This window comes from Monodelphis domestica, chromosome 1, assembly GCF_027887165.1.
Source record: "Monodelphis domestica isolate mMonDom1 chromosome 1, mMonDom1.pri, whole genome shotgun sequence".
NCBI classification, from domain to species: domain Eukaryota; kingdom Metazoa; phylum Chordata; class Mammalia; order Didelphimorphia; family Didelphidae; genus Monodelphis; species Monodelphis domestica.
In genome coordinates, this window is record NC_077227.1 from 405527141 (window position 1) to 405553500 (window position 26360).

At 36.0% G+C, this 26360-nt stretch overlaps 1 protein-coding gene and 1 long non-coding RNA gene across 5 annotated transcripts in view; one reads left to right on the plus strand and one right to left on the minus strand.

Moving 5' to 3' along the window:
- The window catches only part of CTNNBL1 (catenin beta like 1), a 230545-nt gene that overhangs the window by 55698 nt on the left and 148487 nt on the right, over positions 1–26360 (plus strand). For both annotated transcript variants that reach the window (XM_007474361.2, XM_007474362.3), the window contains 3 exons: positions 2259–2398; positions 16921–17018; positions 24171–24264. In XM_007474361.2, the coding sequence (XP_007474423.1) occupies positions 2259–2398; positions 16921–17018; positions 24171–24264 (332 nt within the window). The remainder of the gene's footprint in view (positions 1–2258; positions 2399–16920; positions 17019–24170; positions 24265–26360) is intronic.
- Positions 12293–26360, minus strand: part of LOC103096362 (uncharacterized) — a 117970-nt gene continuing 103902 nt past the window's right edge. For 2 of the 3 annotated variants that reach the window (XR_008915226.1, XR_008915227.1), the window contains one exon: positions 12293–12642. This is a non-coding gene — a long non-coding RNA (uncharacterized LOC103096362). Of the gene's footprint in view, positions 12643–18749; positions 19317–26360 lie in introns of those variants that run through there. The other variant, XR_458037.2, reaches the window with a different exon arrangement.

The following is a 26360-nucleotide window of genomic DNA, read 5'->3' on the forward strand; positions in this document are numbered from 1 at the left end:
CCTTCCTCTTGCATTGATCTATTACCAGTGAGACATTTGAAAAACCTATCTGTTTTCTAAATTGCTTTTCCTACATTGGCAGTTCACCATAGCTTAACTTGTTAATAGGGTGGATTTTGATGTAATTGGGGTCTATTTTGGCCCTCATCTAAATCGATTTGCTTACTGAAAAGGCTTTAGTAGAGGCCCAGCAATAAATTGTCTCTTGTAGAGGACCCAGCTAGCTAAGTATAGAAGAATTTTGTCATCTTATGGTTGGTTACCAGGTAAGTAATTTTTCAGTGATAGCAGTTCATGAAACATGGAAGGATTGCAGTGTGCGTTATAGAAGGAATCAGTGAAATTTTTTTTTTCAGAGTTCAATGTAGTCAAGGAAACTAAGGTAGCAATTTAAAATTAACAGAATTAAAACTCACATTTTCTCATTCCCAGATCTGGGATCTCCCTGTCATATCAGATTGTCTTGAAATGTCTGGTTATAGTCCAGGCTTGCATATAATAAACTCAGTGATCACACATGAAAAGGTGAAATTAAAAGAGGCCTTCAGAATATGATCACTTTTGACTGACAAAACTGAAAGGCTTTCAAACTCCAACTTACTTATTCACCATTTCACTCACTAGTGTTGTTTTGAAGGTGAGTGCCCCTGTTGTATCTTATGTGATATGGGGGAGGGAGGGGTGGGAACTGCCTTTGTTGTGTATAACACTTAAGGGAAATTATTTCTAATGAAAAAGGTCTTTTAAAAAATCACACCCTTTCCCATTCATATAATATATTTCCTTTTTAGACATTTGAAGACCAAATTTAAATGCAAAAAATATTTTTTGATAAGTTAAATGCTGTTCAGAAACTCCATTGTGTTTTAACCTTGAGCTTTTGAATTCTTACTGGTGCAATGTCTTTGGTAATTCTGTCGTCTCAGTGAGGTGCAATTAAGATGAAAATTGCTTGAGCATATTTGAATGAGGCTCTCCGATCAAGATTGGAAACATTCAAATTTATTTTTCCATAGATGCAATTGTCATTTTGATCGCATACCCAGAAATGCCTCTTTTCATTTGGCTGCATTTAAAATACAATTGACAATTCTCTTTATGCAACCATCACTTTTCACTCTGTGCCCTTTCCACCCAATACCATCTTCCCCAAGGGTACATTATTTGCTGTTAAAACTTTGGGTAACTTTGTTCTTCCCATCGATGTATTGCTTGTCTTTTTCAAGGTTAGAGTTGGATTATTTTATTGGTTGCAGTGATTTCCAGTCTGTCAGAAGTTCTTGCAATGTTTTTTGTTTCTGTGGTTGGAGTTAGTACTTACCCATTGCAGTTGCTTTGCTGGTCACTACTGACACTTGAATTAAGAAGTGTTTTTAGGCATTTGGAAGAAAACCTATCGAAGCAGGCAGTTAATACAATCTCTGTCATACCAGACAGTCATTGACTCCTTCATGGCCTGTCTGACTATTGTAATATATAGCCCTATTGCTTTGCCATTGTCTTTTCATTTACCGTCTACTCATTGCTGGATGTGGACCTAATGCCCAGAAACAGTCTTCTTAGGAATAGGTTTGAGTTTTGTAGAAAATACTTTATCTAGGTATAACAAGATACTTGAGAACAAATAAGAATCACCACTAGTCATGGATTTGTAAACTTTATATTGTATTTACATTTTATTTTTCCAGGAGTTTGTTAAATTTCTAAGTTTTTAGTACTAGATCATATATTTAGGGAAGGAAGATATGACTTTTATTGTTCTGTGGGACTGCCCTTCTTTATGACCTCAGAGGTAGCTCCTCCATAAGACTATAAGATAGAGAACAGAAAGTTAGTGGGTAAGTCAGATAATTTATGTCCAAGATAATGGATCTGATTGCAGTCCTGGGGAGTAATGATATCTAGCTCACAGGACTGTTGTGAGGTTCATTTGATGTTGGAAAATGCTTTAAGATCCTTTGAAAGGTAGTTTGTGACTGTTGGAACAGAGGAATACAATGTAATGAGATCTGAATCCAGGATTGATTTTTGTAATGAGGAGATTGATTTTCCAATGGAATTGTGTGACAGTGTGATGTTTGAATATACTTCTTGGTTGGTCTGTTGTGGACACTTTGACAGATTCTCCTTTTAGGTCAGTGTAGATATTTCTTCTTCATTACTAAAAGATCTTTTGCTACATTAAAGGGTGATAGGATATGCTTTTTTTTTGCTGGGCCTTTCCACTAATGTTATACTTTTTTTATTTTCATCCACAGGTTTATGGAATCTGAACTGGATTTAAATGACATCATTCAGGAGATGCACGTGGTGGCAACTATGCCAGACCTGTATCACTTATTAGTGGAGCTGAATGCTGTGCAGTCTCTTCTCGGGTTGCTTGGACATGATAATACAGATATCCTAACATTTCTGTTGTTAATAGGAAACTGGCTACTTTTGAGGTGGCTACATTTAACTTCCTCTTTTGTCTATCTTATCTGATTTTTTACAATCTGATATTCTGAGCTCATACTAATTATCTCCTACCTTGGAATTTACATTGATCTTTGTTCATTTTTAGTCTATTAATAAATCTCAAATAGTCATTCTTTTTATACCCATTAACTCTTGGATTTTCTAACATCTTTTTTCATATGATAACTAGCTCTATTTTTCATTGTTACTATTTGGGGATTCTTAAGAGACAAGTGAGACAGACTTGTAGTTCTTTTTCTGCCCACCAGGATGCTGCCCTCCCCTTGACTGTCTGCTTTGCTGAGTCCTTGTATGTTTTGCCTCTCAGAGTGCCTGCCTTGTGAAACTCAGTTGTGTGCTTTTCATCTGCCTGTACAGAAGGGACTTGTAAATGTACAAAACCTTCAGGTAGTTAAAAAAAAATATGGACATGTGTTTGAGGATTAGATAAAGTTCATCAAATTGCATTGTCTCCCATTTATATTTGAATCTTGATTTTTAGAAGTGGGAAATGAGTAGTTAGCTTGCTTGAGTAATATTGTTGGGTGAATCTGCTGCTTCTGCAGCTTATGTTCATCTTTCTGGTAATCTCTCTCATGAGACCATGTCTAAGTAGATTCTTTCCTGAATGATTATTCTCATCAAAATTTAGATCAGTGGATACTCTTAATATAAGCTTCTTGGGAGAGCAATCTTAAGACATTCCCATTGCTTCATCTAGACTTTCAATATGACAGCATTAAGGATCATTTTACAGGTTATAGGATCACAGTATAATAGATTTTGAGATGTTAGGGGATTTGGAGGTATTCTAGTCAAAAGGTATCAAACATGCTGAATTGAGCCCTTAGCATTGTGGTATGGGGCCCAAACCATGTATAGAATATAGTTGGGAAACACATAACAAAATAAATACAAATGCAATAAAATCCTCATATGTTATTTTCTAAGTCTTTATACTGCTGCAGGGAGCCTTATGTATGGTTTAATGACTTCCATTTCTGTTAGAGTTTCATACCACTGTTCTAGTCCTACACAGTCATTTTACAGATTAGAAACTGAAGTCTAGGAAGAGAGGTCAAGCGACTTGACTAAGGTCTCTTTATGTAGTAAGTAGCAGAACCCAGGAATTGAACCCAATGTCTTTTGACTCTAAATCCAGGTCTATGTTCTTCATTATGAAATAGGTTTCTAGTTGATATCAATGTTAATATAATATGGCCTCTAAAGTATGGCCCTCAAATTAACCTATAGCTATTGAGTACATTGTTTGCAGCAATTTGGAGTAAGAGACATAGTTTAGAATCTACATTTGAGCGTTTTAAGTAGCCATTACAGTTTGGTGAGGGAAGGTTTCTGTTGTGAGCACCTGTTTCACACCCCAAAACTTATTTATTGTACTTTCTTGTCTGTAGGGGATAAATCGCTAGAAAATTCAGTGTATGCCCCAAAAGTCCTGTAGTTCTTTGGATGGCCTGTGTATTACCACAAATATTGCCAAAGTAATTCCTAGAAATACGGTTCTAAATGTTTTCCTTTCCCACTTTTGTGAACTCCAAATAATGGTAGCCGCTTTCTGATGACAATAACATTTTGCTGATTCACCAGCTTGGTTCCTGCTGGGAAGAAGACTGACATAGGAAATGCCATTCTATTTTGGCATATATAGGAAAGGCAAGGGCACAGATGTTCAAAGTTGTTAAGTTCTGGTCTTTAAAAAAGAAAAAAAAAAGTTATCCTGTAATAACTTTGATAGACTGCTGTTTTCCTCCTGCTTTCTGATAGCAGAGCTATTTTCCTCCCTGTGTTCTAACCTTCTCCCAACTGCCATAATAGTATTTTGTTTTTAAAAAAAAATCTGATTTTTAATTATTCTCTCCATCACATTTAAAGCTTGGTTGGATTTTTTAATTGCCTTAACCTTTATAATTAGACGCTGCAATTAGTATATATCTCATCCCAAAATGCAGTTTTTCTTTAAAACAGTTTCCGAAATGGATACCTCTCTTAACTTGCCTCTGACATAATCTTGATTGGCTGGAACAAGAATCTCCCAAACACAGCATACTCTGATTTCTTGTCTTAGCCATGATCTATAATGGAAATGATTTTCCAGGCAGCACTTGTTAACAATTTAATGTTGTACAGCTGTAACCGCCTGAAACACCTAGTATGAATAAACAATTTCATGGCAGTCATGACTTAATTTTTTTAACTCTTCATCTTTCAACTAGGACTGTACATGGCTGGTTATGTTCTCAGCAGGCACAGGTCATCTTGGTGTTGTCTTTTTCAGGGGAAACATAAACTGTGGGGATTTTAATTGGTATCAGAGGGCTGGTTTGTTGTGACCTTAAGAGCTAGAGAATATAGGAATACAGCTTGTGGCTTGTCCTTTCAACCATGAAATGCTGCTTCAGTGTATTCAGCTGTTTTACATCATTGCTGCTGCTGCTGCTGCTGCTGCTGAGGGCTTGTCAGCACTTCTGTTATTGGCCCCTCCCCTTGTAAGACTGGAGCTTAACCATCATTTTGCTTCAGGGTGGGTTTTTAAAATATATAGGATAACCCTGGAGGAGAGGGGAGGAGAGGAACACCCAAATTTTTTGGTGAATCTTTTTTTGGATGCTATGGCAACTTTGCACAAGGTAGAGCTGTGCATCTTTTTTTTTTTTTAATTTTGCTGATTTAAAACTATCAATTTCCCAATTTCTCTTTAAGATGTATCATTTAGATGCATCCCCTTTGTGTGAACTTTTGGGGATGCTTTTACCGAATGATAAAAACAAAGATACATTTTAAGATACTCTCATAAGGTAATACTAAACAAATAGTTATTCTTACTTAATGCAAGTAGAACTACCACAAGCACCTAATTTAGTGAGAGGGATGTGATAAGAGACAAAGAAATAGCAATGGCCCAGACAACATGGAAGAAAAATATATATGTGTGTTTTGTTCTCCTTGCATATTTTAGATTCAACTGTGCCAATCCTTGGTGTTGTATCAAGTTTTCTGTGTGGTGTCCTAAACTCCACATCTCTAATTTGCATTATAAAGAAATCCTAAGTTCAAGTAATTATTAACTGTAACTTTGGGCATATTTCTTAATTTCTGAGAGCTTCTTTTTCTTTACCTGTACAAGGGGGATAATCATACTTAAGACTCCCTGCTGCCATTGTGAAATAAGCACTTTGTAAACTCTAAATTGCAATATGAGGCAGGATGTCGGTAAGTATTATATAAGTGACACACACAAGGATTATAGGATTTCAGTAGAGGCAGTAGTCATTATGGCCTGGGGGTGATTAGTGAATGGTTCTGGTGAAATTTCAATTAAAACAGTGAATGGGGTTATAAGTGTAGAAAAGGTGCTAGTATTTGGCTTGGTCCTCTCTGAATTTGTCAAGAGATTGGTTCTTTGAAGGAACTGGACATTTCTCTCTTCTCTGAAATTGATGAATAAGCCAGGGAGGAACTATCTTTAGACTCTTCCTGGTTGTTTGTAAATGGCACAAACCCATTAAGCAGTCCACAGCTTTATTCAAAACAACAAAATTTGAAGATGTAATCTTTTCCACTTGACTAGGTGCCTGATTCTTTAATAAGAATATTGGGTAATTTAAACTTGGTTTAGGCAGTTTTTCTTTAGTCCATTGTGATTCAAATTAATGAGGCCTTATTTAATTTTAATCTCTGAAGGCAACCTGCACTTTTGAAAGTTGCATGATATTTAGGAGAAAACAATTTTGTTATATTTGTGGTACAGAGTGCAAAGTAGATAGATACCTCTTACTCTTTAGGGAGTCATTTGTTGTCTCTGATAATTAGGAAGTAAACTTTGGCTTTTATTTATTAGACTTTATGTTAATAAGTGGGGAAGCAGGATGTTATAGAAAGAATATTGATTTTGGAAACTGAAATCTTGGCTTCCACTCTTAATAATTTTATATTGGTTTATTGTAAGGAAAAACTATAATCTCTGTATTGACTTCTTATTTTTTTTTCAAACCCTTAACTTCTGCCTTCAAATCAATACTGTGTATTGGTTCCAAGGCAGAAGAGGGGTAAGGGCTGGGCAATGGGGATTAAATGACTTGCCCAGGGTCACACAGCTAGGGAGTGTCTTGAGGCCGTATCTGAACACAGAACCTCCTCTCTCTGGGCCTGGCTCTCAATCCACTCTGTATTGGCTTTTAAAATATAAGAAATGACTTGCCCAAAGAGTCAAGTGAAGTCTTGTATTGAAGGTTTAGTGAACTCCTATCAGTGATACTGTAGAAGAGAATCTCATTAAACTGGGGTTAGAATAGATGGGATCTTCTATTCCTTCCAACTCAGAGGAGATACTCTCTTTCTTGCAGTGTGATCTGGTGTAATCTTGTCATTTAACTTCCCAGAGTCTCAGTTTCCTCTCCTGTCAAAGAGGAATAATTATATTTTATGTGTTAACCATAGCGTTCTATTTAAATGTGAATTGTTTCCTAAATATACCAGACTAGAGAAAAAAAAGAGAGATTGATAGAGAAAGGATAGACAATGCTATCCAATTATGATCTACAATGAAGAACCTTAGCTATCAGAATACTTCGTAAATTTGACTTTCTCTCCTATACCTATGAGTATCAAGGAAGCTATGTTTATTATTCTTTTTTAATTCTGAGAATAATAAAAATGGATTTAGCAAGAAGGCATATATCTGACCTTTTGGGGGAAGGGGCAGGTATCTTGTGTTACCTTGTCCAGTGCTAATGACTGAGAATTGAACTGGCAATACTTCTCTGAAACCATCCCTTAATTGGACTGGAAAGGAAGTGGGCTATTACTCCAGTCATTTCCTACCACATGCACCCTTCTAACAAGGCTTATTATGAGCATTTGTACGCCCAGTTGCTATTTTCCAACTTAGTGTTTCCTGTTATCAACAGTGCATTGGAATAAAATGCTCTTTCACTCTTTACTCTTTTCCAGACAGCTGTTACACCCTGCATTGATAAGTAGCTCATTTTACTTGAGCAACTCATTAGCCAATTAAACATGCTATGATGAAAGGCAAGTGTCAATAGGAAACTGCAGAATGTTGGTGCAAGAAAACACATCTTAGTGTTGCAAATGTTTTGCATATAGGCATTTAATTGATTTTTAAATTAAAAAAATTTTTACCTGTTTATGAATTTCACTTGACTTTTGTGTCTTTGGGAGTTAGGGCTATTCATTTTGGCACACTGGGGATACATCTTCTGGGGACACCTTAATACTGCCTTAAATTTGTTCCTCCAGTTTCCTTTAGCAAAGGATTGCTTCACGCAGGGACAAAGATGGACAAAAATAGATTCCAAGTCCAGTCTGAATGGTTATATTGCTAAAGAGACTATCTTTACTTTCCAAAAGAAAGTATGCAGTCTATGTATTGATCTCCTACTAGGTGCCCAATGCTATACCATATTCAATGGAAATTGAAAACAGAAGATAATTTCCTGCAGTGGATCAGTTGTATCACCTTTGTATATATAGTGGTTCATTTTCCTGAAAGAAACCTCTTCATTATAACTGTACAAGTCACCTGTGTATTTCACCTTGTTTTTCTTTTTCTATCTTTTTTTTAAAAGACATTTTGTTACATTGATTATATTTTAACCCTTATTTTCCATCTTCGGTCTTATGTATTGGTTCTAAAGCAGAACAGGAAGGGTTAGGCAACGAGAGTTAAGCGACTTGCCCAAGACCACACAACTAGGAAATATCTTAGGCCAGATTCCTATCTCCAGGCTTGGCTCTCTATCCACTGAGCCACCTAGCTACCCCCTACATTGATATTTAATGAGATTAATGTTTAGTTTTTGTATAGAGGCTCTAAAGGGTATCATTCAGAGGAACAAATAACTAAAATAAAAACTTAAAAAATCCCTGCTATTTCCAAGAGATATTATGTAGGACATTCAGGTACAGCTTGTCTTTTCTTCCTTTCACTTATTATAATAGCTTATTGTCCCAGTGGTAGATAGTTAACAAGGGGAGTGAGTGGGATAGCCTTTTTACCTGACAAGACAAAATAGGTGATTCAAAGTGGTATTCTAGTAATTTGCTGGGAGACAAGCTGTTGTTTTCTATTTCTGACTGGAAGACCCTTTTACCTTGTGAAATAAAATAGTAAGTACAGTGGCAAAGCCTATTGCCCTTACCCACATCTACTTACAGAGAAATGCTAGATGATCAGTGGGCTGTAATGAACTTTCTCCTTAAACTTGAGAGCTTTTCAACCCTTTGTCTGATTTTTTTCACTTTTGTTTCTTGATTTTCTTCAAATGACTGTTGTTCTGGGTCCGATTTTATTATCCATGAATTGGTGATTGTGATTACTGACTAATTGCTACCTTCTTGAAGTTCTGTTTGGGGAGCTTAGGGAATTTATATGAGATTAGTTAGTGGAGGGATTGATTAGGAATCTTCTAGGCACAGTGGGTAGCTGATAGTTTGCTAGATTTTTTACTTGAGGTTAAGAAATTGGGTAGGAGACATACACTGGAGCATTCTAGGGAAAAAATATTACCTAGAAAAATTCACAAGTTCACCCTTGCCCTCTATACAGTGATGATAATGTTGGTGATGATGATGATGATGATGTTGATTATTATGATTGTCAAATGATGATTGCCTTGTTTGGCCAGGGGTGGTTTTTTAAAGTATCTACAATATGTTTCTTAACTATTATGTAGCACCAATGAGAGAAAGGCATGCTTTCCATAAAAAGATAATAAGGGCATATGGATTTAATTGATATTGATTTGTATATAGTTATGAGACTGACATGCGAAATTACAACTTCCAACCTGTTGTGTCCTAGAATGAAGAAATGTGGGGTAGTTTCCTAACTTACATTTTAGAATTCTGAGATTTAGAGGAAAATGAACAAAGTAGTAGACATTTTTACTTTTTAATTCTTAACTATTTAGGAAAAAGTTCAAGAACAGAAAAAGACAATTGTCAATTAGCATTACCAGCAACTCTAGACATCAATTAGCAGTATTAAGTATCTGAAGATGATGATATTTATAACATTGTAAGGAGGATAACAATGACATTTTAGTACCCAGTAGTTTGTTTCTGATTCTTACTTGCCTAGTGTGTATATTTTTCTCTTTAGTACAAAATGGTTTTGATAATTGATATTTTATTATAGTCTGAGGTCTGGAAATGCCATTCACATTCTTACTTTTTTATTACTTCCTTGATATTTTAGGTCTTTTTTTCCCCCTTCAGGTGAATTTCATAATCATTTCATTTAGCTCTGTAATATCTTTGTGGTTGTTTGATCTAACAATAGTTCCTGTATAAACTAACTTTGGTACTATTGTCATTTTTATTATATTGGGATTGCCTAGCCACTAGTACTGAATATTGGTCTACCTATTTAAATTGTTCAAGGAACTTTTTAAGGAAAATTTTGTAATTGAATCTCTATAAGTTTTGAGTATGCTTTGGTAGATACTCCCCCAAATTTATTCATTTTGTGGTTATTTTGAATGAGACTTCCTTTGCTATTATTATCTCTTGGATTTTGTTGTGGGTTTATTTTGTAGCCTGCAACTTTACTGACACTATTTTTTCAGTTTCCTTTCTCATTTCTTCAGATTTTCCAAGTAATCAATCATGTCATCAAGAGATTGGGATTATTTTGTCTCCTTTTTGCCAATTTTATTTCTTTGTTCATCTTTTTTGCTGTTGCCAGCATCTCTAGAACTATATCAAATAACAGTGGGAAAAGGGAGAATCCTTGCTTTACTCTTGTATTTATTGGGAGAGCTTCTATGTTTCCCCATTGCATATGCTATCTGCTTTTATTTTTTTATTTTAGATTTAATGTGATTAATTATATTGTTTTCCTTATGCTGAGCTGTCCTTGGTATAAATAAAACTCAATTATAACAGATTTTTTTCTTTATAATTTATTGTATTTTTTGGCATGGATTTTGTTTGAAAAATTTGAATTGATATTCATTAATGATATTTGTCTATAGTTCTCTTTCTTTGCTTTTCATTCTCTGGTTTAGGTATCAGAACTATATTTATCTCATAAAAGAAGATTCTCAATCCTGGAGAATAGTTTATGTATATTCTAGGTATTAACAGAATGCTCCTTTAAATTCATCAGGACCACAAGTTTTTTCTTTAGTAGTTCTTTAATAACTGGTTTTCTTTTCTTTTCTAAGGTAGGATTGTTTCTACTTGGTGTGTATTTTATATTTTGAAGGTAATCTTATTGCATGTGTACATATAGCATATGAATGTACATGGTATGTTGTAGTATTAAAACATTTTTTTCTTCTTTGTTTCTTTTGGTTTTGTTTTACCAATGATCTCTTAATTGCCAAATCAGAGAGGTTTTTTCTCAGTCTTCATTCTTGGCATATCTGCTGCTTTTGACAGTACTTTCTACCCTTTCCTCCTAGATACTTTTTCTTCTCTGTGTTTTTCTGACATTATTTTCTTCTTTTTTCTCCTAATACCTGTTTCATGGCTCCTCCTTATCTCCTTTATTTGTTCATCATTCATATTATAACTATTAACTGCAGATGTTGCCCAAGGGTCTGTCCTGAGCACTTTTCTCTCCTTACAGTCTCAGTGACTGCATAACCTTCCTTGGTTTTAATGATCATCTTCATTAATAGATTCCCAGGTCAATATAACTAGCCTCACTGTCCCTTGTAGTTTATTTTTATATTACTAGTTGCCTAATAGACATTTCATACAAGATGCCTAGGAGACATTTCAAACTTCATATATCTGGGGTAGCTAGGTAGCATAGTAGATAGTTACAGGTCTGGAATCAGAGGGATTAGGGTTCAAATCTGGCCTCATGTAACTTCCTAGCTATGTGACCCTGGGTAAATCACTTAACCCCAGTATCTAGCCCTTGTCCTCCTGTCTTAAGAGTTTTTACTAAAACAGAAAGTAAGGGTCTTAAAAAAAAAAAAACCCTTAATATGTCCAAAATGGAATTCAAGATTCTCTTCCCTTGCCTTATTGTACATTATTCCCACTCCCAATATTTTATTTTCTTTCTTTCATCTCTTTGCCTTTTCTCTGGTTATCTCTTGTGTCTGGTACTCAACTCTTCACCTACACTTCATTGAATGCATCTTTTCCTTTCTTGTGTAACTCAAATGCCTCTTCTTACCAATACCTTTCCTGATCAGCTCTCTACTTCCTACAAACTGCTAGTTCCCTTTCTCCTAATTAACCTTATTTTAACTTCTTTGTATTTATTCTCTCTGTGTTTTGTTTGTATGCATGTCTGTATAATACATCTATTTCTATATCAATATGCACAGTATGCAGAAGTTATATATCCTTGTAGAACCTAAGTTCATTGAGAGTTAGGGATAATTTCTTTCTTTGTATTATATGTGCAATAACTGGCATTTTGCCTAGCACTGAATATATATTCGACTGATACATCAGCTATGACATATGATGATGCATCACTGGGAAAATGTTGTCATTTAATAGATGGATCTTTGTTTCTGTGAGAAGCTTAGGGTAATGAAAAAACCTCTGTATCTCAAATGTAGTCTGGTCTGCTTGCCTCCTTCATTCTGGACATTATACTTGATTTCTTCAAGTCTGGCAGAACTTTCTAAATGTTTTCCATAATTTGTCCAAAGAATTTAGGGCACTAACTGACACAGGAGAAGCATAGTGGTTACAGAACACCCGGGGTACCAGCTTTGCTCTGTAATTGGATGCTGGTCTTTGAGTACAGGTATCTTGGTCACACACAACAGTTGAATAGTGAGCTAGATCCCAAATTGAATGAAAGGACAATGGACTCGATTGCATTTAGGAAGTTCAACAATATTTATTATTGGGGCTGTGCTGGTGAACCTATGGCATGTGTGCCAGAGAGGGCTGCTCCCTTTCCCCTTTCCACGAACAGCTGAAGATATTTCTCATATCACCCACCCCTTTGCCCAGCAGTCCAGTGGAAGCACTTCCTTCCTCCCCTGTCTGGGGTAAGGGGGTGGGGTGTCTCACATGTGGTATGAGGGTTGCAGTTGGGGCACTTAGTCTTTAAAAGGTTCGATATCACTGCCTTACAGTGTCCTCAGATGCCAAAACCCATCTTTTTTAGCACTGGTGATGCTCTGTGACTGCAAGTCAAACATGGACAGGTATATAAAAATCCTAGAAAAGCAAAAATTAAATATATATATGGGCAGTAAAGCATTTATTTTATATATATGTATGCTTACATACATACATATACATACATACATACATATATATGTCAAAGTGAGGAAAAGAAACAGTAGTTTAATAAATTAAAGTATGGTAAAAAGAAACATTAATTCTCAGTTTTCCCCTTGCAGGCCTAATAGTTTATCTTGGAAATAAGTGTCAGTTCAGGGTCATAGTAGGTCTGTATAGCTATCATTTGTCTGGATCTAGTCTAATTTAAGGCTTCTTAATTCTCCCTTTTTTGAGTTCTTTTAGAATCTGTGTCCAATCCATAATTTTCTTTTGGATTGCATGTGTTTGCTTTGCTTTCACTGTCCTCTTCTGTGTCTATACCTTGCTCTTTGTCTCTATAAGAAGTCTTTAGTTAGGTGCTTTTTTGTTGTTTGCTCATTTTTCCTATCTATTTTGTAGGTAGGCTCTGTTTTCTGGGAGGTTAAGTTGTCCTCGTCCTTAATGCTGCCCTTAGCTTATTTTTTTGGGTTTCTGCCTGTTTTAGTTCTTTCAGGGTGGTATGATGGCCTGAGGGCTGGGAGCCCTGAGGGCCTCCTCCCACTGCTGATTCAATTATCCCCTGAGGTGCTGATAGCTTAAAGACTTGGCTCAGTCTTAGGCATAATCTTTTGATCTCACTCTCAACTTGATGAGGTCAGGGGCTGATCAAATTCTAGCCAGTTGCTTAGGCACAAGTTTTTGGTCTCACTGTGTATTTGATCCAGTCAGGGACACAGTTGATTGCCTTGCCCTGGAGCTCCTCTCTGAGCCCCTGGCAAAAAGACCCTGATGACCCACCTTGGGTCAACCAACTACCCCAAGGGGGTCTGTTCTCATCATAGCCTCAGACTGGGACTCCTAGCTTCCTCTGAGCCTACACAGATAAGCCCACTGTAGCACAGACTGCCCTGGGCTGGGAGTCTGGATTTCACCACAGGTTTGAAACCTCAAGGGGTGCGAGTTGGCTTGGGTCTCTATTGCCTAGGCAGGGTCTCAGGATCTGAATGTTGTCTTGGGCTTAGGTTCCAAACCTGGGACAGCAGATGTAGGCAGAGGTGTGTAGCTTGTTCTTGACTTGCTCTTCACTCCTTGCTATAGTCTTGCCGACTGTGCTCCCCTCAGTGTCCCAGATGTTCTCTGCCTACCTTTTAAGTCTTTCTTTTCTTGAAAGTTGTTTCTGTCTGTCTCTTTGTTTATTCTTTCATTCCTGTATTCATTTTCTGGCATTTTAAAAATATTTATTGGAGGGGATTCTGATGGTAACCTTGAGCTGCTCTGCCTTACTCTGTCATCTTGGCCCTACCCTCACCCCCACCTAATTCTCCTTTTTTCGTCAATAATTTGAGTCTGAGAGTGGAAGAATTGTATATACTCACTTTTTATTCAGGAGTTGCCCTTAATTTCAGGGTTATGTGGCCCATTTGTAAGTGACTCAAGCAGTTTACATATTGTGGTTTATAAAATATCAGGTATGAACAGTCATCCTCAGTGTCAGCTACCTTTTGATTACTTTTTATGATAAGCACCACAGGCCTAGAAGAGATTTCATACTAAGATCTTCAAGCTCTTTGTATCCTGAATTTTAGGCATTTATTCCCATAATAATTTGGGAAATTTGGGCTACTTCATGTGTTGTAGAGAGCTTGCTGATACCTGGAACTTCATTAATCACCTCGCAATTTTACCTTCATATTATTTGTGACTTTTGTCTCTTCTGTTTTGACCTTTATTCACTTCATGCTTAGCCTTCTTACTGACCCCTCTTCTTTTTTCTGTCCAATCATCAGTCATGCCACTGTCAGAGTAATCTTTATAAAATTGTAATTTCATCTTGTTTCTGCTTAATCAGAAACATTCAATAGCTCCTCATTACTTATAGCATAAAGGCAAACTTCATTCATGGACCTCTTGATTTAATATAATTTTTCCTTTCTAACTTGTTATCAACTTTTTCTTTATCTAAAACCTAAGTTTACCTCTTTGTTACTACTACCTATTGTTTATAAATCTATCCTTTCAGGTCAAGTGAACAAGTTTGTTATTTCTTCCACAAAAGAACTCTTCTATTAATAGAAGACAATTCTCTCCCCTGTAAATCTTCTACAAGGGGTAACATAGCATAATGGATTAAGAGCTTGTTTAGGAATCAGAAAGACCTGAATTTGGGTCCTATCTCTGACACCTAATAGCTGTGGTACTGGGTGAGTTGCTTCACCTTTCAGTGCATCAGGCAACTCACTTAGACTATTAAGTTGCTGATTAAATGCCAATTTGTCTTTGGTAAAGGAAATTTCTCACCAGGAGCTTCTTATACCAATGAAATTATAGGACTAATCAGAAAACAAGAAAGACAAACTCCAGGTTCACCATCCCTACTTCCTTCAGCTGTTCCTGGTAATGGGACAGTTCCGGAGCCATTCATCAAGCTGGATGTCCTCCTTTGAATGTGCTGCAGCATAAGGAGCTGGATTTGGAATTAAGAATACCTGGGTTCAACTCCTTCCTCAGACATTAAATCTATGATCTAGGTCAAGTCACGTATCCTTGAGTTTCTTCATTTGTAAAATGAAGGGGTTGGACTCAGTAATCTCTAAGGTCCTTTTTCTAGCTCATGATAGGTATGTTCTCATAATTGCAAATTTGGTTGATTTTTGTCTGTATCATTTTTGTCTTCTGCATCATTTGGTACTATTGATCAATTTTTGGATACTTTCTTCTCTAGGTTTTCATAATGCTGCTTTTCTTTACTTGCTTAACTTTTCCCTGACTCTTTTGCTGCATCTTCATTCATGTCATACCCCTTACTTGTGGGTGTTTCTCATTGTCCTGAGCCATTTTCCTTACTCTCTTGATCTCATATACTTCTCTGGGGTCAGTAATCTTTGTGCATCAATCTTTGTGCAATCAATATATTAATTTTTAGGCTTTCTGCTGAGTTTCAGCCCCATAATATCAATTGTCTTTTGGACATTTCAAACTAGACAGTACCATAGGCATCTTAAACTCAATATGTCATTTACCTATTTATGTATATATTATTTCTCCCATTTGAAAATTACCTCTTTAAGGTCAGGGACTATTGTTCATTCTTTATATTCCTGGTGCCATTGCTTGGCACAAAGAGTAGGCACTTAAAACTAGCATTTTTTGTAGAGCTTTTTAAAATTTGCAAAATACATTATGTTTTGTCTTATTTGATCTTCATAATAATCATGGGAGGAAGATGCTATTATCCCTGTTTTATAGTTGCAGAAACTGAGTCTGAGAAAGGTCAAGGGATTTGTCCAGAAATCACATAGAATTGTCTAAGTCAGGGTTTGGACTCATGTCTTTCTGACTCCAGGTCTAAAATTTTATCTGTTGTACTACCTAATCACCATACATGTTTGCTTGTTTAATTAGGTGTCTTATGTCCTCAACTAAATTCTGAGCTTCTTGAAACTTCCTAAACTTTTTCTTTTATACAGAGCACTACAGTTTTTTGCATAGTAGTTTTGTAATTGTTTAGTAATTGTTGTTGAACAAGAGAAGCAGCGATTTTTCTCCATTTGATGATTTTAGCTATATGTTTCAAGTTCTGAGAAAGTTTAGATTGTGCTTTTTCTTTCTTCCTCTTTCTTCTCTACTTTTGCCCATTATTCCATTTTAGTCCAATTCTCTTTAATCCAAAGTGGTATGCTAGAAGGATAAGGTAGGGAGGGGGGTAGCTGGTATATCCAGGACTGATAGACTGCATGTATGATGGGGAGGAAGGCTCCAATTACTTTTTTCCCCATCCTAGTTTAACCTAAATCCATTCCATCCTACATGGACTTCGGTGAAATACTTTATGAAGCACCAGGCATCACATCACAGAAATCATTATTGCCTTTGAAGGTGAACTGTACAGAGTAGTTAAGATTATACTGAGTTTCAAGAATTTAAATTATGTGCCAAGGTTAAGGGTGTTGGCCTATTTCTCAGATCACTTTGAAAAGAGACTTCTGACTGATTTATTTGAAGTTATGAAATTTATGAAGGCATAGTGAACATATGCAATAAGTTACTAAGGAAGTTGGTGTAAAAAAAGAAAATGAGTCTGTCAGTTAACATTTATAGAACACCTACTGTGGACAAAGCACCATTGAAGATGGTGATGAAGTGATTAATTAGAATACAAAAAGGAGCCAGATTTTTAGAAATAAAAAGTCTGTAGGATTTTCATGTATAGTTAATGCCCTTAACATTTTTCACATGTGTCCATAGCTGTGGTTGATTTGCTGCAGGAATTAACAGATATTGATACACTCCATGAGAGTGAAGAAGGAGCTGAGGTTCTCATTGATGCTCTGGTAAGTTGCAGATTCACTCTGCCTTGGAATTCCTTTCATTTTTCATGAATTGGTAACTGTCACTGTCATTTTAATCAGTTAATTATTAAGTTGAATACTTGGGGATTTAAATCAACTTCAAGCTCAGGATGACTCAATACTGGGATATTGCAGAAATCTTGGGCTATTTCAAAAGAAATCTTGTTTCCAAAGTAGAGCTTGAAGAGTGGGCCAATTCTGAAATTATGGGACATTGGACTTAAGTCCATTCTATCATCATACTGGGTGCTATACTTTGGGTTTAGGCTATTCATCAGTATTAAATCTGACTGTAACCTCTGCTATAGTGGTGTCAAATTCAAATGGAAACAAGGACTGACCATTCCATTCATAAAGATCCTTGAAGGTACATGTTGACTTAGAAAACCACAGTGGTTTTCTATGTTTTTATTTATTTTGCTAAATATTTCTCAGTTGCATTTTAATCAGGTTTGAATATTCCTGGGGGAGTAGGTTATATGTTTAATACCTCTGTTCACTAAATATCAAGAGAATGAAAGTACAAATTATTGAGATTTCTATTTACTTAGCCATGCAAAAGACTTAGGTGTTTTCTCATTTGATCTTAGACAAGTAAGGACCTCTCACTAAAGCCTCTTTTAGTTCTAATGTCATTATTCTCTTGACACAGTGTGAGGTAAGGAATTTAGAGTCAGAGGACTTGGATTCCCATGCTTATGATTCCCCTGAATGACTTGGGGCAAGGCCCTTCACCTCCCTTAGCCTCATCTGAAAAATGAAGGAATCACACCTGACAGACTCTAAGGTTCCTTCTGGCTTTAACTATGTGATCATTTTTGTAGATAAAGAAGCTGAACTCAGAGAGGTTAAGTAATTTGTCTAGGGTCACACAGCTGGTTTTTAGTGGTAAAGATATCAGTATCCAGGTCTTAACTCCTGGCATAATATTCTTTCTCTTTTATAGGTTTTTCTGGTTAGTCTTTTTCTGAAAACTTCAAATTAATGGTAATTTGGTTGAAGCCCTTATCTCAGTGAGCTGGATCTTTGTCAGTTTCACTGACCCAATCCTTTTCTCTTCTGCTCTTTATACTAGACATTTCCAATGCACCCTTGTTCCTCTTGGTATTTGGAGTGAGTGGAAAGTTCATGAACTGAGTTGATATGAAGAATAGTATCTTAACATAGAAAAAGGTGTCCAGTAGAGCTGATAGCAATTGAGTATGATGAAAATTCCTATGGTGATTTTTCTTTTTAGGTTCTTCCTGGAGTGACTGGCCACTTTTGTAGAACACAGGATTAAAAAAAAAAAAATTTTTTTATTGGGGTTTGGAATGATTGTGTTGAGAGAAAAGAAATCGGGTGGGCTTTTGTTTGGAGGGTGTTAGGGGAAAGCAGTTGCACTTGCTTTTCCATCAAGTCCCTGTGGTGTCATCCACATAGGCTTACCTTCCAAAGGTTAATTGCAGTGGCCCGGAATGTATCTTTCTGTGTAGTCCCTGTGCTGTTTTTAATTACCATCCTTTTCCTAGAAGGTTGTTGCATGAAAAGGATTGAAGAGAAAGGAGCAGGTAGCCCGCCTGCTGCTTGTAAAAATGGACCTGGAAACAGCCATTTGAACAAAAGCCCCATTTTTGTTTTCAATGTTGCCAAAACCACCAACAAAAGCTGAATCTTGCAGATTTTATTGTTCATTTAGAAAGAAACAGTTCATCCACAGCCTGGGGAGTCATTAGGAAGTTCCTGCTTAGGGGCTTTTAATTTTTATTATTATTATTTTTAAGATTTTGGCACTAATCTCTTTATTCCAGTGGGATTTATAGGTTTCACAGGCAACTGAAAATTTCAGAATTAGGATAGATTATTTGCTTGTTTGTACAATGGAAAAGACTTGTTAAATACTAGGGGTTAGGGAAAGGTAGGCTTAAATTTATTTTTGTTTCCCCATTTTTACTCTTTAGTAGGAAACATAAGAATTCTTAATATTAAAAAGATTTCAATGTCTTTGTAGTTTTAATTTGGGGCCAATATCAAAGGCACGAAATGACACAAATATCAGCTAGAGGGCATCTGGTAGAATTTATTGTGAGATACAGTTTGTAGTTATTGCCTTTATCTTTTCCCCAGTTGGAAGTTATAAGCTTTAGAAAAGCCCTGTTGGGGGAAAGAGTGCAATATTGGCATTCTCAGGGTTCCTTTAGGTTTTTAATCTTGGTTACACAAAAGCAGAATTAAATAGCCATCTTTCGATATTTACAAGGCCACCATGAGTAAAAGATTTAGACTTGTTTTGCTTTGTATCTGGAAAAAAAAACAAACCTTAATGGGTAGAAGTTGTGGAGAGGAAGAGTTGAGTGTAAAGAAAAGCTTGCTAAAAAAATTAGTTATCTGCTATCCACCTCTAGAGAAAGAACTGATAGAATTTGAATACAGAGCAAATATGCCATTTTTCCACTCTATTTTCTTCATGTTTTTTTGGAGTGGAGGTAGTGTCTTCTTCCACAACATGATGAGAATATGGAAATATATTTTACATGATATCATATCTATAACCTATAGAATATTTCTTACTGTCTTAAGGAGGGAAAGAATTTGAAACTCAAAATGAATGTTAAAATTGTTTTAACATGTAATTGGGAAAAAAGAAAATATTCCTGAAATTTAAAAAAATTAAATTTAAGAATTAGTTATTTAGAAGTAAAACTTCATTCCTTGGGAGATGATGGGTTCCTCATTATTGGAAGTCTTTCAGTGGAAGACTGGATGAATGGTTTGTTGGGAATTTGTAGAGACAATTCTTTCTCTCAGGTATAGGTTGGAATAGATGGTCTTAAAAGTCTCTTTCAACATTCTAGTTCTACAAAGACTTTTCCAAGACTAGCAACAATGTAGGTAGGATACTTAAAAGTTCCTAAATTTTAAAAAAAGAGAGAAATTCTCACCCATACCATGTTTTTCAGACTGTGTTCTGAGAAAAACTAGTGTTTTGGAAACTTGTCAATGTGTCATAGGAACATCTTACAAGTTGTTAGTGTTAAATTCATTTAGTAAAAAATATTTATAAACCTATTAATTGTTAGAGCTGAAAATGATTACTTAATCTAAGCCCTGAATTAAAAAAAAAATCAACCACTACTGCTACTGCTATTGTTATTTTACTTTAAGGAATATAAAGTGCTTCCTTCATAACCTTCATGAAGGAAGGTAATATCAGTATTATCAGATGGGAAAAGTGATACCTTGCCAACTTTGATGACTGGTATAATAGTCACAGGGCAATCTAAAATCTTAGATGCTTGTTGAACCCAGTATTAATGATTATTCCTGCAGTGTTTTATTATATCTCACTACCCCTCCTATTAGGAGATTTAGGTATTTTTGTGGCATGATTGAATTTCCCCCCTTTATTTAGACAGTGTGAGGATGTTATTCTAAATCCAGTTCCTTCAATATTTATTTATTTTTAACCCCTTACCTTCCCTAGGCAGTGGGGGTTAAGTGACTTGCCCAGGGTCACACAGCTAGGAAATATCTGAGGCCACAATTGAACCCAGGACCTTTTGGATTTAGGCTCAGCTCTCAATCTACTATGTCACCTTGCTACCCACTTCTTTAATATTTAAAAGTTCATGGGATCGTATACTTAGTGCCTAAAGAACATTTAATGGTTACTTGGATGACTGACACCCTCATTTTGCAAATGGAGAACTGAGGAGATAGAGGTAAAGCGACTTGATCAACTTCTTCTGTGGGTATATATTAGTTCCAAATGAAATCTAAAACTATTTCTAAAAGCAAACAGGTACAAATATTTCTTCTCATAGCCAGGAATTGGCTATTACATTTGTTTTTCCTAGAATTGGAATAAGCAATATAAAAAGAAAAGAGAAATTTTCTTAGAATTTCTGCTCCCTTCTCTGATGCTGCTACTGAATGATACATTTATTTATTTATTTATTTGTTTATTTATTTATTTATTATTTTAAACAGCCTCTTTCCCCTTAAATATTTGTTTCTTTGTTTTAAACCCTATCAGATTTGAACCCAGAACCTCCCAATTTTTGCCCCCAGCTTTTTAATCCGCTGAGCCACCTAGTTGCCTTCTTACATTTTTAAGTGGCTACAGTATATATTTAAAATTATAATTACTATTGCTCTAATTTATAAACATTTTATAGATTGCTTTGTAACCTTGGGCAAGAGATTTTTCCCTCATAGGCTCACCCTCTTTATCTGAAAAAATCTGAGCATTGGTCTGCATGTTCTTTGAATGTCCCTCTCCAGCTCTTTTGTTCTATGATTCTAGCTTCTAAGACTCCAGAAATTGTACTTTCTTGGTCTAGATAGGAAAGAGAAAGTATGAAAGCTCATTGGAAGGTTATCCATCCTTCATAGGAGAAGCCCTTCCATTTCCTTTATCTTTTTCTTATCTCACCCTTTTTGGACAAATAGAAAAGGTCTTCTGACTTATATCCTTGTCTCTGTGGAGGCTGCTGGAGTGTCATTTGGGAGACCTATTAACAAGTGGAGATAACCAGTAAACTTATCTGAATACTTCAGGCTGAATTCATCCTGATTTTACAAACCAGAATTATTCCCTTCTCCTCTGTGATTGAATTCCCAGGTTTCATTTGTTTTTAGTATCAGACTTAGCCACAGCCCCTGAAAATAGGGATTAAGAGAGATGGGAAAAATACCAATTTATGCTGCTTACCAATAGATTTATAGGACTAAACCAAAAATAATTATTTTTTCCAATAGTTCTTTTAAGCTAAATCCATTTTGATTTTGTTTTTGGTCCCATCACAGTTAGGTAAAATTGCATTTAATTCAGCTAAACTTAAAAGTTTTACTCATTGCAAGTACAGAAAAGCAGACTGCTCTACAAGAAATAAGATTTTTCTTTGGTGTGACTCCCATCATATATATAAATATAGTGCAGCTCTTGGATTTTCACTTATTCTTCACAGTAGCTGTCACTGCCACTTTTTAGACAGTAGAGATGGAAGACATAACTAAGAATCAAGGGGGAGGAAACAATGCAGATAAAATAGCAATGAGGAATTGAAAACTCTAGTGAGGTGACTTGCAGAACTGCAAAGTGAGTGATGCCTGGTGGAACTGGGATGTTTGCTACTTCAAACTTCAGGGAGATTATAAATCAAGGTGCTTTAGGGAAAAGAAAAGAGTCATTTTCCCCTTTTTCCTCTCCTTAAAGTTTTTCTGTTTTGTCCCACTTATCAAAACTGTCCAATTAATTAAAAACATTTTGATAGGTTTGCTTTGTGAATGAAGCCTTTGTTGGTGATGAAATTCGAGAGTAGGCTTAATATCTTAGTCAGAGGTAGAAACCACCCAAATATCTAGTGGAACAATCACTATATGTAGGGCCAAAATGAACCTAAGTTTGAATCTTAGCCCTTCTACTTACCATCTTACTCTTACTACCTGTGATCTTTGGCAAATCACTTAACATTTCTGATCCTATCTCTAAAAATGAGGATTTTAGATTAGATGACCCAGTGAGTTGTCCCTTGCAGCTCTAAATCTAGATGATCCCATAATCTTTATTTGTTGTGTTTGAACACTCATACTTTCATTTCAATGTTATCTGGGAATGTCATATGGGAAAAAAGGAAAATCAAAGATAAATTTTACTCATTCACCAGTAACATTTATTAGTAGCTTCAGCTTCATCTCTTTTTTGTTGTCTTTCTTAATCTCTAAGAAATACAAAACTAACTAATTTAAGCCCCTTTCTAGCAAATGCTGGACCATGGAAATCACCAAAAATCAATCAATTCAATTCAGCAAACAGCAGTAAGCACCCATTACCCAGGGCACAAAGTATTGTAGACTATTTGTATTTCTGGGAACATGAAATAAAAGAAGGACCCTACTCATATGTAGCTTACAATCTATAGCTTCTAGAAATTCATAGACTCTTTAAGGTAGTTAAGCAACTATTCATTTGCTTCTGTATCAAGTGAGATAAATGGCAGTTTTGCTGAATCAAGGAGAGATTGAACAGGGGAGGCAGGCACCCGGGTATAGGGGGAAAGGGAAAGCATTGCACTAAGAATCACGTGGATTCTAGTCTTAACTCTAATTAGCTGTGTGACTTAATGGTCTATTACTTTACCTGTCCAAGCCATAATTTTCTTGACTATAAAATGAAGGCAGTACCATATCTTCTCTCCTACCCATGTGGAAGGGTTGTTTTGAGGGTGAAATGTGACAATAGATATGAAGGTAGTTTGCTAAATAAAAAAGTTCCATTCACTAACATCATATGTTCCATGTTCAATTAACAGATGAATAGGGCTCTTAAAATACAGTTAAGTTTAAGAAGGATTTACATATATGGTTATGATTAAGTTATAGAGGTAGGAATATTTCCACTATAACCCTAGGCTTTTGAGGTCAGTGTTTGGAGAAGACCTTACTATACGTTTCCATCAAACATCTTTTGATGTTGCTCCCAGAGAAGGAACCTTGGACCTGTTGAACAGTTGAGGTGATCCTGTGTGAGCTTTCTCATCTTCTTAAGTACTGTAATAATTTATGATACCAAGTGGTAAAGTATAGCAGTTTATAGACTCTCAGAGCAAGAAGGGATCTCAAATATCATCCTGTCCAATACCTTCATTTTATAGGTAAGTAAACAGGTTCAAGAAAGAGAAATTACTTGTTCAGGGTTACCCTACCTAATTAGGAGCAAAGTAATGATTCACACCTAGATTGCTGAACTCTTGGTCTCCACTCTTTCCAAGACATTCTTTTTCTGTTGAGGGAGCTTAGCACATTTGGAAGAATAAGAGGAACGTGGTTCACATTCCCTTCCTGGGCATATCACTTAACCTAACTAATTTTCTCATCTGCAAAATGAGAGGGTTAGACTCCATGACCTCAAAGATTCCTTTCTTGTCCTGCTTTATATTTATTACTAGGCCATCTCAAAAGTCTCTTCCTGCTGATTGGTTTTTCTCTTTCTGGAGGTTTCTCCTTAGAGAAAAGGCAGGGATATGAGAGTGGGGAGGGGATTCCTTTAGGTTACATAGGAAACAGCAAGGGGGAGGTGGTGGTAGTTCACGTGAGGGATGGTTCAGAGCCTTTTCCATCTCTTATGTTTTGCTTCCTTTCTGGATCTTGCAGGTAGATGGTCAGGTGGCAGCTTTGCTTGTTCAGAATTTAGAGCGACTGGATGAATCTGTGAAAGAAGAGGCGGATGGAGTCCATAACACACTGGGTAAGGGGATGCACACATATTATCTCTTCGCTCTTTGTTTGTTTTCTCAATAATAGAGTCAACAGCTGGATGTTTTTTCTTCCTGCTCCCAAACTGCCTCTTCAGAAATAAAGGCCCTTGTGTAAATTTCATATAACTGCAGCTTGGATTCAGCTTGCAGGTAATAAAGCAGAAATCCACTAAATAGGTAACCTTCTTACACTGAAATCATAGATTCTTTTTAGTAGGCCTGCACCAGGAAAATTCCAATTATGATGGAAGAACTCTACTGGGTGACATTTTGGGATTTGGAAAGTATTCATTTTGTGATTTTATTCCCTTAATACATTAGTTTTCCTTCTGACTTTCTTTCACTAGAATGGCAAACTTTTGAGCAATTGTGCTCTTTTATAGGACATTTTATTTAGAGAAGCTTCAGTATTTCTTTCTTTATGTAGTTTACTGTACAAACTTGGAATTGAAATATTATTTTTAACTTGTCTGCCTCTTTCTTTTTATGTCCATTTAAAGAGATTCCTTTTCAGTCTGTATCCTCATTTTCCTTCAATTTGCCGCATCCTTCCTCCTTGCAAAGATGTTGAAATTAAAGGCTACTTAACACAGTGCTTTCAAGTATTCCTCTTGATCACTATAGGTTGTCTTATAAAAACAAAGCTTACCCATACCCAGAGCCTGAGAAATGAATGAGACTCCTAGAATTAGGTTTTTATATTCCTTCTCTTTGCTTATAACTGATTTCTCACCTAGTTTCAGAGTCTGTTCATAGGGATTATTATAAGGGAGTTGCAGAAGTTAGAGAGTAAATGAAAGGAGAATAAAACAAGATGGATATATAGGGGTTTGCTGTCATTATTTCTAGAAAAAAATAATTTTTGGTTTGGACATTTTCTACCCCCATGGAGAATTTACCAGGATAGCAATCCTAAAATAATCCTGTCAGTAAAAATTAGGCAGTGCTATGAAAAGAGCAGGGTGATGATATTCAGAACCCTGGGTTTCCTGGGTCCCAGTGCTGTTACTAACTGTGTGATTGTGGGCAAGTCACTTCCCCTTTGGGGGCCTTAGTTTACTCATTTGTAAAATAAGGTAACTGTATTAGATGATCTTTTTGGTTCCTTGTTCTAGTTTCCTGAGAATTTAATCTAAAATTACATACTAATAAGTAGCTTTGGCTAGAGTAGACTCACTGGAAATGGAAATGAGTTTCTACAGAAATAGTTTAAACAGTGAATAGGACAAAGTATTTTCATAACCAAAAAAAAAAAAGTCATGGAAACTGTATTTAATTGAATTGTCCTTTTCCCCCCCTGTTCATTGAGAAAGGAGGAGAAAACAGAAAAACTAGCACCAAAAATCATTTTTTGGAGCCACATTCCCTGACTGGAGAAATTGTGGCTGGAGCCTTCCTGATGGGAATATTCTGGCCCAAGGTTACATAGCTAGGGATTAAATGAATTTTCTAAGTCTTCTCTTGTCTTGCCTTATTTCTGTCTCATAATTCAAAACTTCCTCCATTCCCCAATCTACTGCATTCTCTTCCCCCACTTCCAAAGCCCCAGGCTTTATTTTTACCTCTTTTTGCTCTTCCATAGTTTAATGTCTGATAGGTAGGGATTCAGATAGATGCCTCACCATTGCCTCAGCAGTCTTTGAGATACCCATCACATAAATGTAAAAATAAGACTTTTAAAGTGGCACTTTCGAGATAGTGGACCTATTAATATTTACAGTTGTATACCAGATATTTACTTCAACTGACTAAATTCTGTTCTTCCTCTTATGCAAAAATTGTTTTAGTTAGTTAGGAAAATCATATTTTCCTTTAATGTAATGTATTCTTCTTAGTGATCTATATATAAAGAGAATGAGAAAGGGACCAGACATGTATGGAAGGAAGGCTCTGTTAACCTACTCTTAGACTCTTACTCTTAACTATTAAATTCCTGGTGCCCCAGTATTAATCTGAAGGTCTGGAAGAGAAGAAAGTCTTAGGACAGCTGTCTTTCATTTTGTTTTTTCTAAGGCCATGCTGTGTTAGCACAAAGAAACCCTCAATATTTACTACCAACTTAATTCTTTTTGACTTCTATTACTTC